This window comes from Coregonus clupeaformis, unplaced genomic scaffold (genome assembly GCF_020615455.1).
Source record: "Coregonus clupeaformis isolate EN_2021a unplaced genomic scaffold, ASM2061545v1 scaf0047, whole genome shotgun sequence".
Lineage (NCBI taxonomy): Eukaryota > Metazoa > Chordata > Actinopteri > Salmoniformes > Salmonidae > Coregonus > Coregonus clupeaformis.
This window is the reverse complement of record NW_025533502.1, coordinates 641770-655420: the sequence shown is the minus strand read 5'-3', so window position 1 is coordinate 655420 and position 13651 is coordinate 641770. Positions and strand designations below refer to the sequence as shown.

Here is a 13651-nt window from a genome sequence, read left to right as displayed (position 1 = left end):
TTTTTTTGCATGCATATGACTCCTTGTATCATTCAAACTGTATGGTATCTTCAGACAATGGACAGATTATACAAATAAAAGTTTAGAAATACATCTGATGTGTTTATTTACTTATTCAGCAATTGTGGAGCAGAAGTTATATGACAATATTTCACCCATTATTAATATTATTATTATTATTATTATTATGCCCATATGAGTCCTTATTCATGCTGAATTTTTGTGGTGGCACAATGGCTCCTCCTGCTGACAGATATATGGGCCTGCCCATGTTGTCTGTATTTGATTACAGAGTGCCCTCCTCTGGAATACACTGGAAATGTACAATTATTAGTACATTCCGCATGAAGAAAGCAGTCAAAATCACGAGATGGAATTAACTTTAGTGTAGGGGCCATTGAAAATGGTTGGGGTCCATTATTGTTTATGTTAGATTCAAAAGTGCACATCTTTAATTGAAGGCATCTCATCTTTGATATTGAACGTGCACAATAAGTGACATTTATGGCAAAAGTAAAAACAAGAAAGCATCCGTTTGGCGTTTGGCCGGCAGAAAGCACAGTGGCCGGCAGTGGGACAAGGTGGAGCGAGATGGATTTTGGCCGACATTCATCAAATTTTCTCATCAATTAAACATTTGATCTCAATACAGTTTTCTGTTCCCAAAACTATTATTTGTTACGAAGTGGACTAAGTTTTGTAGACTTTCCACTTCGCCAAAGTAAAAAAAAAATAACGCTTACAAGGGCAACTTGAGTTATTGCACACGCGCACTTCACAGAGTAGGCGTTCTCTAACGGAAATATGCAAATACATGCAAGAACGAGCCAATAGGATCTCGCTAGCTCGTGCTTGGCTCTGCCCACCTTGCTTTTTTCTGCCCACTAGGATTAATTTGCTCCCATTGGAAACGACAGGCTGTGGTCTATCTTGGGTTAGTTATAACAAATCTTTGATTTTATCGACTCCATTCCTGGCAGCAGTACACAAGACAAAATCAAGTGAATATGTTCCACTGAATGGCTGTGTATATATATGTATGCGTGAATGGATCGTCTATTGCTAACTTGCATTTTCATTGGCTTCACAAATCTGTCAGTCATCCTTGACCACACCCTCTCATAATGCAGCATGGGGGAAATAATGTAACAAAATGAAGGAACTGTAGCCAGAGTATACTTATCGTCGTTTTCGGATGATTGAACATAAGGTGAGTGTCAGTAAAGATATTTAAGTATTTAAGAATGACTAGTCTATCGATCTGTTTTTATAACGAATAAACATCTGACGATATTGTGAGGTGGTTGGGGGGTAGCTAGCTAACCACATTGCAGCATCGAGACGCCACGTTAGTCGTTAGCAAAGATGCTAACCAGAAAGCTAGCAGTAAACAGTTAACTTACTAATGTTACGTGGTCATTTTGTTAGCTGGCTACCCATGCAGTGACAGTTTTCAGTTGTTACAAATAGATACAAATGTAACGAATAGCGTTAACTGTTGACAGTTATCTTTCAACTAAAGGATGTTTGTTTCTCGGCTAGCGTAGTAACTAACGTTGCGGGTTTCCAACTCCGATGCTAGCTAACATTAGCCTCTCGTGACCCACTGTACTCCGCGTGGAGACATTTTGACCAAACCTGGTTCGGCTAGCTAGCGACAATGCCATGGACGAGCAAGCTAGTTACACTGCCTTGGTCAAGTTGGCTAGCTAAATAGCAAGTTAGATAAACAGCTAAGTACAGCTTGAACGAGGCCCCATAATAATGAAATAACCATGTCACACGAAAAATTGCAAATTATTTGGCTCGCTTTGCAGATTAGTTAACGTTGCATAGCTAAATTAGCTAGCATGTCTATTCTAACCTGTCTTGCTTGCTAACTACTGCAGCGAACATGGCTGGCTAGCTAATTTGGTCTACGTCTGTCAACTTTGCTATCGACTTCGTTGCCGTGTCTTATTTAGCTAACTAGCAGTCTACTAACACATTTTAAACTTTGCAGTAGATAGCTAATGTACGCTCGTGAACTATGTTATTGTCCTTCCAAGGCAGGGGGAGGGCGTGAGTTAGTAAACAGTAAATTACTGTAATAGCTAGGTTAACTTGCTAGCTACACTTCACAATTCTGTGCATACTTTTTTTGTAAACACTGGTCAAGTGTCAGTCAGGGTAGTTGGCTAGTTTCCCGACACTAGTACAGTGTTACTGTGTTTGAAAATATCAATGTCCAGCAATGGGACTCACTGGGCTTATAGCCGATGTTAAGACTTGAGATTCAGCATCTTCCATGCTGAACCTCAAGTCGAAACATATGGACTATTTGGCCTTATAAGAAGGAAGTTTGTAATACTAGCTATTTGTGGCAAGTAGCTAATGCTGGGCATACACCACAAGACTAATACAATCTTAACAACTTGGATGTGCTCACATTTACCGATTTTCCTTGTCCCAATTCTTTAATTCTGTCCATCTTCAACCCCAGGACGTGGGTGCTCACATTACACGATGATTCCCTAGTTGATTCTGCCCTGCGTTTCTATTGTCATTGGGAAAATGTGCCGACATGCTAACAGTGAGCTGCTTTATTAGTGTTGAGATAATATGCACATTATGTGCAGAAACATCACAGAAGAGACGGAGGCACAGAATATGACATTATATTTTTGGTGTCTGTCATTGTAGGAAGCAATGTAATATTGGTGGAGTTCGTTTTGCATGGCCTGGTGCCCTGGGTGAGTGGAGATTTCACTTAAGGACCCTTGGAATTGTCTAAAATGGGTAAACTCCGCTCATCCGGGGCACCAGACCATGTAAAACTAACTCGCCCATTGAGAAGGTGTCCACCAATCTTTCTTCCATCACCTCGGTCCACATGGTGCAGGTTGTTGTTGCTTTCCTCTTCGCCAATCATTGTTTTGGTCTCACATGCTGAGTGCTCATTGGCTACGGGCAGCCCATGCCCAATCGCATCGTAGCACTGCTCATACTACAAGATGGCGAATTTGTGGCAAAATTGTGTGGTGTATGCCCGATGTGGCCCGCTCCCAATAACTGGGCTCTCATTCTCTGTGGCCAACGTGAGTAAGAAATTTAAGCGTGTTAACCCTCGCAAGGCTGCCGGCCCAGACGACATCCCTAGCCGCGTCCTCAGAGCATGTGCAGACCAGCTGGCTGGAGTGTTTACGGACATATTCAATCTCTCCCTATCCAAATCTGCTGTCCCCACTTGCTTCAAGATGTCCACCATTGTTCATGTACCCAAGAAAGCAAAGGTAACTGAACTAAATGACTATCGCCAGTAGCACTTCTGTCATCATGAAGTGCTTTGAGAGGCTCATTTAAGGATCATATCACCTCCACCTTACCTGACACGCTAGACCCACTTCAATTTGCTTACTGCCTCAATAGATCCACAGACGATGCAATCGCCATCACTCTGCACACTGCCCTATCCCATCTGGAGAAGAGGAATACCTATGTCAGTATGCTGTTCATTGACTATAGCTCAGCATTCAACACCATAGTACCCTCCAAGCTCATCATTAAGCTTGGGGCCCTGGGTCTGAACCCCGCCCTGTGAAGCTGAGTCCTGGACTTCCTGACGGGCCGCCCTCAGGTGGTGAAGGTAGGAAACAACATCTCCACTTCGCTGATCCTCAACACAGGCCCCACAGGGTGCGTGCTCAGCCCCCTCCTGTACTCCCTGTTCACCCATGACTGCGTGGCCACGCACGCCTCCAACTCAATCATCAAGTTTGCAGACGACACAACAGTAGTAGGCCTGATTACCAACAATGACGAGACAGCCTACAGGGAGAAGGTGAGGGCCCTGGCGGAGTGGTGCCAGGAAAATAACTTCTCCCTCAACGTCAACAGAACAAAGGAGCTGATCGTGGACTTCAGGAAACAGCAGAGGGAGCACGCCCCTATCCACATCGATGGGACCGCAGTAGAGAAGGTGGAAAGCTTAAAGTTGCATCAAAGCTGGGACCGAGAGACTGAAAAACAGGTTCTATCTCAAGTCCATCAGACTGTTAAATAGCCATCACTAGCCGGCTACCACCCGGCTACTCAACCCTGCATCTTAGAGGCTGCTGCCCTATATATAAATAGACATGGAATCATTGGCCACTTTAATAATGGAACACTAGTCACTTTAATAATGTTTACATACAGCTTTACTCATCTCATATGTATATACTGTATTCTATTCTACTGTATTTTAGTCAATGCCACTCCGACATTGCTCGTCCTAATATTTATATATTTCTTTATTCCATTCTTTTACTTTTTAGATTTGTGTATTGTTGTGAATTGTTAGATACTACTGCACTGTTGGAGCTAGGAACACAAGCATTTTGCTACAACAGCAATACCATCTGCTAAATGTGTCTGTGACCAATAAAATCTGATTTGATAACAGGTCTCATTGTTGTGGGTTACTGATTTAAATGTTTAGTCATTTAGCAGACACTCTTATCCAGAGCGACTTACAGTTAGTGAATGCATTCATTATTATTTTTATTTTTCATACTGGCCCCCCGTGGGAATCGAACCCACAACCCTGGCATTGCAAACACCATGTTCTACCAACTGATCTACATCCCTGCCGGCCATTCCCTCCCTTACCCTGGACGACGCTGGGCCAATTGTGCGCTGCCCCATGGGTCTCCCGGTCGCGGCCGGCTACGACAGAGCCTGGATGATGCCTACTGATGAGCGTACACTACACGATTTCGCCACGTTTTTGCCGTCCCAGACGAATGTTCATGTTCGGGGTGAAATGCTATGAACTTGGGCTAGGATCAGTATGTTGGGACTCGTGTAGTTTGAGCAGGTCAAGGACGCACCGATTCTGGCTGTTCCATTCTCCAGACCCTTGTGGGATGTCCCGATAAGTTTCGGACACATTTTGGTCGTGCATCTTGTAGTATGAGCAGTGATACGACGCGATTGGGCAAGGACTGCTGTCAGTGAGCACTCTGCATGTGAGACCCAAACAATGACGGCAAATAGGAAAGCAACAGGCAGTTGTCACTAGTTACCACAGCCACAAAGTCAAAATGGTCTTTATTGTAAAAGGTAATGAAAACAAAAATGTGTTTTTTGGTCTTAATTTAAGATGAGGGTTGGGCATAAGGTTAGTAGTGTGGTTAGGGGTTAAAATCTGATTTTAAGAAGATATATTGTAGAAATAGGCAGGATTTTGCCATAATTTGACTGTTTGGTGGAGCTGTGGAGAGAATGCAGCTGCCTAAATATTACGTTTTCACCTACATGAACATATTACCTCGACTAACCTGTGACCCCGCACATTGACTCTGTATCGGTACCCCCTGTATATAGCCTCGCTACTGTTATTTTACTGCTGCTCTTTTAATTATTTTTTACTTCACTTATTTTTCTTAACTGCATTGTTGGTTAAGGGCTTGTAGGTAAGTATTTCACTGTTGTATTCGGCGCATGTGACAAATAAAATGTGATTAGAATATAAGTCCATATTGTCCATGTCTGCCCAACCATTTGAGGGTCCATATTCTGCCCCTCAGTCTCACACTTATAAAGGCAGAAGCTGTTTGCATGTCGGTCTTTTTTTGTTTGCTTGTACTTTGTTTGTAAAACCATAACACAAAAATGCTGATTTTTCAAAGCTGATTTGCCACCACAACTTTATTAATTCACTTAATCGTTCACTCTCACGTCTCTCCGAAAGATTATCTATTGCCTCTGAGAACTGACTGTGTGAATATGGATAGAGATCTGTATATAATCAAGGGAGGCTCGTCTCCACCCTAGCAACGGGAGTCGTTGTCCCAAAGGTGGGAAGGCAAGCGACAAGCTTAGGTCCAAAATAAGCCCATAGAAATGCTTTGGGCTTATTTTGGTGAGAGTGAAACCTCTCGCTTTGCCTCTTCCCCTCTGATAAGGCCTGCGGCTGCCCCCCTCTTGCCTCATGAATGATGTCATTACTGCATTACTGGTTAAAGAGACAGCGTAAAATAGGTTATTTCTATGCAAATGTTGTTGATCAGTACAATAATATAGTCCCAAATGGAAGGGAAACTGATTGTTTGCCAGCTGTAGACCCATGAAATCATCCAAAACAAGCTCAATAACTCAATGCATGCACTCACTCCTATTGAATATGCATTCACCAGTATTGTGAATAGGCCTAGGCTACATCTTGAGTTAACCAGTTTATCAATAGATTTACCATTCAAATAAATTATTACCGTTATGTAGTTAAATTGGTTTTTTTAAAAAGTCACATTGATTGTATAATCGATTGATTAATGCATACATGGCTGTCTCTGAAAAATGTTGATGTGAAATAATTCACCTGTGTTGATATTGCACTCAAAAGATGCTCAATGATTGAACAGGTCAGTAGCTGAGTTTCTGTCTGGATCAAGTGCCATTCTGTGACTTTGGATAATATGCCTGTTGTTGCCATGGTATCATTTTGGTATTAACTATCGTGATACTAATCCTGGTATCAGTATCGAAGTCAAAATTCTGGTATCGTGACAACAATAGGCTAGCCTAACGTTTTCTTGATTGTGATGTCATTAAAACAATATGTAGCGTTGTGGGTCCACATTGTCTGACAGTGGCATAACATTCTGTGTGCTAGCCTGTCTGCTGTAGCCTAGCCGATATGGTTCAACAGCACCCCTATAGAAACGGTTTGGTGAATAAACTGAAAATCCCTTTAGGTGGTCCACCCATTACATCACAGCAGTCAGCTGCGCCATCTCGCTGTATCATTCTTAATTCTATCAGTAGCCGCACATGAAGGTTAGTCTGCCCTTGTGTGTGTGATGATGCATGTGCAGCCCCCCTTCTCTCCTCCCTCACCTACGTCACTACCAGATATAATGATGAGTCAGGCTCCACTCCCCCTTTAATCTGTCAAAAGTGTGGGTTTGTACAGAACTGCTCTGTGACTGATCCATCCTGTGTGCTGTTGACCTGGAGATGGAACAGGTCTCCTGTGTGTTTCAGCCCCTTTATGGCATCATGCTGGGGCATCACTAACACATAGCCCTATAGTTTGGTAGTGGTACGTCAAATGGACACAAGGTTTAAGTGTAGCAGTCCTTTGTTTACTCTAAGCGTGCTGTTTTAACAGCTCACCATATCATCCTGACTGTTCCAGCTAGCCTATTTGTAGTAAACCTAGTCTTGCATATCTCTCTCTCTTAACATTTTACATTTACGTCATTTAGCAGACGCTCTTAGCCAGAGCGACTTACAAATTGGTGCATTCACCTTATAGTCAGTGGGATAACACATTTTTTTTATTTTTTTGGGTGGGTTGGGGTAAGGGGGGGTAGGATTACTTTATCCTATCCCAGGTATTCCTTAAAGAGGTGGGGTTTCAAATGTCTCCGGAAGGTGGTGAGTGACTCTGCTGTCCTGGTGTCGTGAGGGAGCTTGTTCCACCATTGGGGTGCCAGAGCAGCGAACAGTTTTGACTGGGCTGAGCGGGAACTATGCTTCCGCAGAGGTAGGGGAGCCAGCAAGCCAGAGGTGGATGAACGCAATGCCCTCGTTTGGGTGTAGGGACTGATCAGAGCCTGAAGGTACGGAGGTGCCGTTCCCCTCACAGCTCCGTAGGCAAGCACCATGGTCTTGTAGCAGATGCGAGCTTCAACTGGAAGCCAGTGGAGTGTGCGGAGGAGCGGGGTGACGTGAGAGAACTTGGGAAGGTTGAACACCAGACGGGCTGCAGCATTCTGGATGAGTTGTAGGGGTTTAATGGCACAGGCAGGGAGCCCAGCCAACAGCGAGTTGCAGTAATCCAGACGGGAGATGACAAGTGCCTGGATTAGGACCTGTGCCGCTTCCTGTGTAAGGCAGGGTCGTACTCTCCGAATGTTGTAGAGCATGAACCTAAAGGATCGGGTCACCGCCTTGATGTTAGCGGAGAACGACAGGGTGTTGTCCAGGGTCACGCCAAGGCTCTTCGCACTCTGGGAGGAGGACACAACGGAGTTGTCAACCGTGATGGTGAGATCATGGAACAGGCAGTCCTTCCCCGGGAGGAAGAGCAGCTCCGTTTTGCCAAGGTTCAGCTTGAGGTGGTGATCCGTCATCCATACTGATATGTCTGCCAGACATGCAGAGATGCGATTCGCCACCTGGTTATCAGAAGGGGGAAAGGAGAAGATTAGTTGTGTGTCGTCTGCGTAGCAATGATAGGAGAGGCCATGTGAGGATATGACAGAGCCAAGTGACTTGGTGTATAGCGAGAATAGGAGAGGGCCTAGAACTGAGCCCTGGGGGACCAGTGGTGAGAGCACGTGGTGCGGAGACAGCTTCTCGCCACGCCACTTGGTAGGAGCGACCGGTCAGTTAGGACGCAATCCAAGAGTGAGCCGCGCCGGAGATGCCCAGCTCGGAGAGGGTGGAGAGGAGGATCTGATGGTTCACAGTATCAAAGGCAGCAGACAGGTCTAGAAGGACAAGAGCAGAGCAGAGGAGAGAGAGTTAGCTTTAGCAGTGCGGAGAGCCTCCGTGACACAGAGAAGAGCAGTCTCAGTTGAATGACCAGTCTTGAAACCTGACTGGTTTGGATCAAGAAGGTCATTCTGAGAGAGATAGCAAGAGAGTTGGCTAAAGACGGCACGCTCAATAGTTTTGGAGAGAAGCCAGTACTACTATTGTTTTGATCAGTGGCACATTTAGGCCTAGTCCATACTGGGTGAATTGTAATTGACTGGGACTGAGGGAAGCGTTGAACGATTAGCCTACTCTCACTACCCTGTCATCATTTCCCATTCAACTCTGTTTGCCAGCACGTTGGCATGCGCCGGAAATGACACGGTCAGGAGTCATTCAGTCCACTGCCCATACGGCTTACGCATGCAGACAGGGCAGGGCTTGTGAAAAGGTGCACAAACGCACAATCTGCTCAGAGATGGCCTATTGAAGAGGCTGCTGCCTTTAAAGGGCCAGTTGTTGCTGGTGTTCTGGTAGATTTACCAGCTCCGGATGCTAGACAGTAGGTACAGATATAATATATGCCATAGACTATTTTATCCAAAGTAACTTAGTCATCCGTGCATACATTTTACGTCTAGCTGGTCCTGGGAATGGAACCCACGAGCCATGCGTTACCAATTGAGCTACGGAGGACCAGTATCTTGCCTAATTCACTACTCAGTCCCATGTTAAGCATACAAGTGACGCTTGTGTCTTTTCAAACCAATTCTCTAGCTTTTCTTAGAGCATAACCAACCTGGCCTGTATTCATAAACGTCTCAGACTAGGAGTGCTGATCTAGGATCAGCTTTCCGCTGTCCATGTATTCACTAGAATATCTAAAAGGCTAACTTATTTGAGCTCAACACTCCTCTAACACTATGAATACGGGCCCTGAAGTGAAAATAGTATAGACGGTTACAACTGAATAAATGAAAACAAAGATTGCACATAGACCTAACTAAAGGCATTCTGAGGACATGTAACAGCAGGACTGTACCACACCAGTCTTTCCTTTGTTGTGACAGTGGACTGTTGGGTGGTTGCTGGTTGGTAATGGCGATGACTTGATTGATGTAGGAATAGTCAGAACATGAGTATCTGACCTGGTAGACAGCAGCTGTGCTTGTGTCGAGTCCCACTCCCCGCTACACACGAGCATGAACACACACACCATGCCCGCCCGCCTCCTCTGTCTTGCATAACCACAGGGACAGCTGCCAAGTCCCAGCCTGACTCCTCAGATACACTCAGTCCTCCTGCCATAATATGCTGCTCTCTCTCCCGAAAAGCACTAGGTCCACGCTTACAGCCAGGGTTTACAGTCTGGGATACCAGTTTAGGAATCACTGACAGGAAATTGAAATTCACTGCTACAGTAGCCTCTCTCTCTGGGGGAATTATGAAGCTGCAGTGCTGTACTGTGGACTGGATATTGTGGCTGTGCAACACAGGGTTGAGACCAATTGCTGCTCAGTAAGCTTTTCAAGGTTTATTATTATGGTATCATGACTTTTATTCCTAGGCAGGCTGAAAAATATACACACTGTGGAATTTAGTGTTTGTTCCTAATGTGACTAAATATTTTAGTTAGCCTAGATTTAATTGTGAGTAGTCTCAAACTGGCCTTGTTGTTATGTGTAATGGTTCTGTTTTTGCTGTATCTATACTGTAGGCCTGTGTGGATTATGTCTTCATTATTTTGTCTATGTTTTCAGTTTTGTCATTGTCAGCACTATTTCACCAGGTCAAATTCCTTGGTACATGTAAGCAAAGGTGATTCTGATCCCTGAATCTCACCCTCTCTGTCATCCACAGTGATGCTCAAACGATGCCTATAGTGGACAAGCTCAAGGAAGCCCTGAAGCCCGGCCGGAAGGACTCCTCGGCGGGCGACGAGGGCGACCTCAACAAGCTGCTGGCCTCCTCGGCCAAGAAGGTCCTGCTGCAGAAAATTGAGTTTGAGCCGGCCAGCAAAGGCTTCTCCTACCAGCTGGACAGCCTCAAAACCAAGTATGTGATCCTCAACCCCCGCAGCAGTGAGGGGGCCACATCGGGGCAGAGGGCCAGCACAGAGCCCGCTCAGATCAAGAGGCAAGGTAAGGCCGTTGACTGGGAAATGTACTCTCTCCTAGAGCCATTCAAGAGGTTTGTTGTCTAGTTTTCACTGCACACAGCATTTCGACACACTTTGACATTCTTAATCCCCTCATTGTCTCTCTACCCTTTTGGTGGAAAGTGGAATTGAAGAATAGCTCTATTCACCATGAGCGTTTTTCTCTCTCTTTGGGTTTTGGGCGAAGTGATCGAGTTAGGCAAAATTGTTGAGCCTTTGTCTGCCAAACTATTTTCTGGCTTTTCTGAATTATCCATGCAATTTCTCTAATTCATCTCACTCCTCCATCCACCAGTTTCAGACAACCAAGGTGGGGGCCAGAGTGATGGGATCCCTGCCCCGCAGAAGATGCTCTTCCCTGGGAACAGACTCTCAATGCGTTGGGAGCGTGTCTACCGGGTGGGAGCTGGCCTCCACAACCTTGGCAACACCTGCTTCCTCAACTCCACTGTGCAGTGTCTCACCTACACACCGCCCCTGGCAAACTATCTACTCTCCAAGGAGCACAGTCGTGCCTGTGAGTAGTTTAGTTGACTTCTGTTTAGAGACCTTTTTTGAATGGCACAATATGGGAGTTGAAGTGCCAAACCATTAAATAGACAATACAGGTATTTTTCTTCTAGTTGTTGAGACTAAACGGGTCCCCTAAATGGACAGAAATATATTGTCTAGAAATTACCTCGAAGGTTGGATGGAAAGGGGCACATGTCCAACAGCTCTACTCCCATGAGTAAAAGCATACTGTTTGCTTAAAAACAAAGGATTTGTGTGTATTCACATATCATAAACCTTACAGCCAACATTCACACCAAAATCTGACATGCACAATAAGCAATGGACCTTCTATATGTTTAAGCAAACTGTTGTGCTGGAAGCCAAATTACTTCCCCAGTCTGTTGGGGTGTTGACAGGGACTTGACTTCCCCAGTCTGTTGGGGTATTGACGGGGACTTGACTTCCCCAGTCTGTTGGGGTAATGACGGGGACTTGACTTCCCCAGTCTGTTGGGGTAATGACGGGGACTTGACTTCCCCAGTCTGTTGGGGTAATGACGGGGACTTGACTTCCCCAGTCTGTTGGGGTAATGACGGGGACTTGACTTCCCCTCATTATTCTATTCCTGTGCCATTTCAGGTCACCAGTCGGGTTTCTGTATGATTTGTATAATGCAGAACCACATCATCCAAGCCTTTGCCAACACGGGCAATGCCATCAAGCCTGTCTCCTTCATCCGAGACCTAAAAAGTAAGTAGTATGCTTCTTGTTTAGCTGGTTTCTGCCTATTGAGTTGGTGTTGGTCTTTGGAATTGTAGTGCAAGGCAAGCTTGTTGTTTCTAGCAGCATTGCAATTTTTGTTGGCCTGTAAAGTACATGGTATTGATTAGCTGTTATATTCTTGATTTCAGTTTAGTTTCAGAAACACTAACCAGGTTTCCATCCAACCTTTTATGTGAGTAAAGTACGTCGGATAAAACATGTCACAACGGGCCTGATGGAAACAGCAAATGTCGACTAAACAAAATACGCTTGACAAGTTGGGATGATTTTGTGTACGATTAATTATGCGAGTAATGGAAATGCTTTTATGCGCAAATATTGATTATAATAACATCATATCGAAGTAAATTGGAGTCACGCAATGATATATTGTGTGGTCCTCCCACCATGACTCAGGAAAGAATGCAGTTTATTAGTCTACAGATGAAATAAGTTATGAACTTCACAGGGTGGTGAAAGTGCAAGGTGATGAGCTTGAGCCTCCTTTCCAATACATATTGAGGGTCTTATTCTAGTCATGATCGATGCTTGACTGCCATTTAACAAATACAAATAATCTTTGTCTTTAGTCCATAATAATCTCATGTATGCTATACCCACACTGTATCTACGAGTGTGAGCTGCTGTTTAGAGAGCAGAGTGGGCACACCCACTATATAACACAACATCTTTAGTGACAAAACCATCAGTAGAGTGAAAAATGCGATAACTCATTTAACTCTTTTTAAAAATGTATTCGGTATGTGGAAATTTTGCACTACATCATCACGCACAGCCTTTTATCTGCAACAAGTCAATTTGATGGAAACATCCCTTAAACATCTCTGGTGGGAAAATGTGCATATTATGCGCATATTGATTTTATGCAGATTTGAGAACTTTCACATAAAAATCTCGCTAATTGGATGGAAACCTTGCTAATGAAATGAAAACCAAAGAAATCTGATTCAATATTATGTACTGCATGTTTGTCACTTGTTATTTACCCGTACATCGATTGTAATATATAATCGTTCCGTAGATGGTGCATTGTGCCAGAGAGAGCACCCTGGAGACTCAGTAGCAGTATGCATAAGGTGATGACATAACACTGGTTGGAAGTGTCACCGTGACTGCAGTGCCTTAGTGAGGCTGTGACTGTTATCTAGAGGGGAGGGATGGTACAACCACTATACTGTTATCTAGAGGGGAGGGATGGTACAACCACTATCTGTTATCTAGAGGGGAGGGATGGTACAACCACTATACTGTTATCTAGAGGGGAGGGATGGTACAACCACTATACTGTTATATAGAGGGGAGGGATGGTACAACCACTATCTGTTATCTAGAGGGGAGGGATGGTACAACCAATATGCTGTTATATAGAGGGGAGGGATGGTACAACCAATATGCTGTTATATAGAGGGGAGGGATGGTACAACCACTATCTGTTATCTAGAGGGGAGGGATGGTACAACCAATATGCTGTTATATAGAGGGGAGGGATGGTACAACCAATATGCTGTTATATAGAGGGGAGGGATGGTACAACCACCACACTGTTATATAGAGGGGAGGGATGGTGTGAGCTTAGCCTGAAATGAAGTTTCAAATGCCCACTCGGATCAATGCAAATGTCAGTAATATAGTCTAAGCTTGGCACAGTGAATGACTGGTTTAAGTTTGCAGAGACTTCATGGGAGTGTGATCTTCCTGTATCTACCTTATGGAGTGTGATCTTCCTGTATCTACCTTATGGTGTGTGTAGTAGTAGAGTCCCCGAGAGCA

General features: G+C 44.5%; 1 protein-coding gene across 5 annotated transcripts in view; it reads left to right on the top strand.

Annotated features, from left to right (window-relative positions):
- The first annotated feature begins 1120 nt into the window (after window positions 1-1120).
- Window positions 1121-13651, top strand: part of LOC121551201 (ubiquitin carboxyl-terminal hydrolase 36-like) — a 38946-nt gene continuing 26415 nt past the window's right edge. For all 5 annotated transcript variants that reach the window (XR_006658135.1, XM_041863755.2, XM_041863754.2 and 2 more), the window contains exons 1-4: window positions 1121-1210; window positions 10306-10586; window positions 10899-11120; window positions 11738-11848. Coding sequence is in view for 4 of the 5 variants with exons in the window: in XM_041863755.2 (XP_041719689.2) it covers window positions 10319-10586; window positions 10899-11120; window positions 11738-11848 (601 nt within the window). In the remaining variant the exon portion in view is untranslated. The remainder of the gene's footprint in view (window positions 1211-10305; window positions 10587-10898; window positions 11121-11737; window positions 11849-13651) is intronic.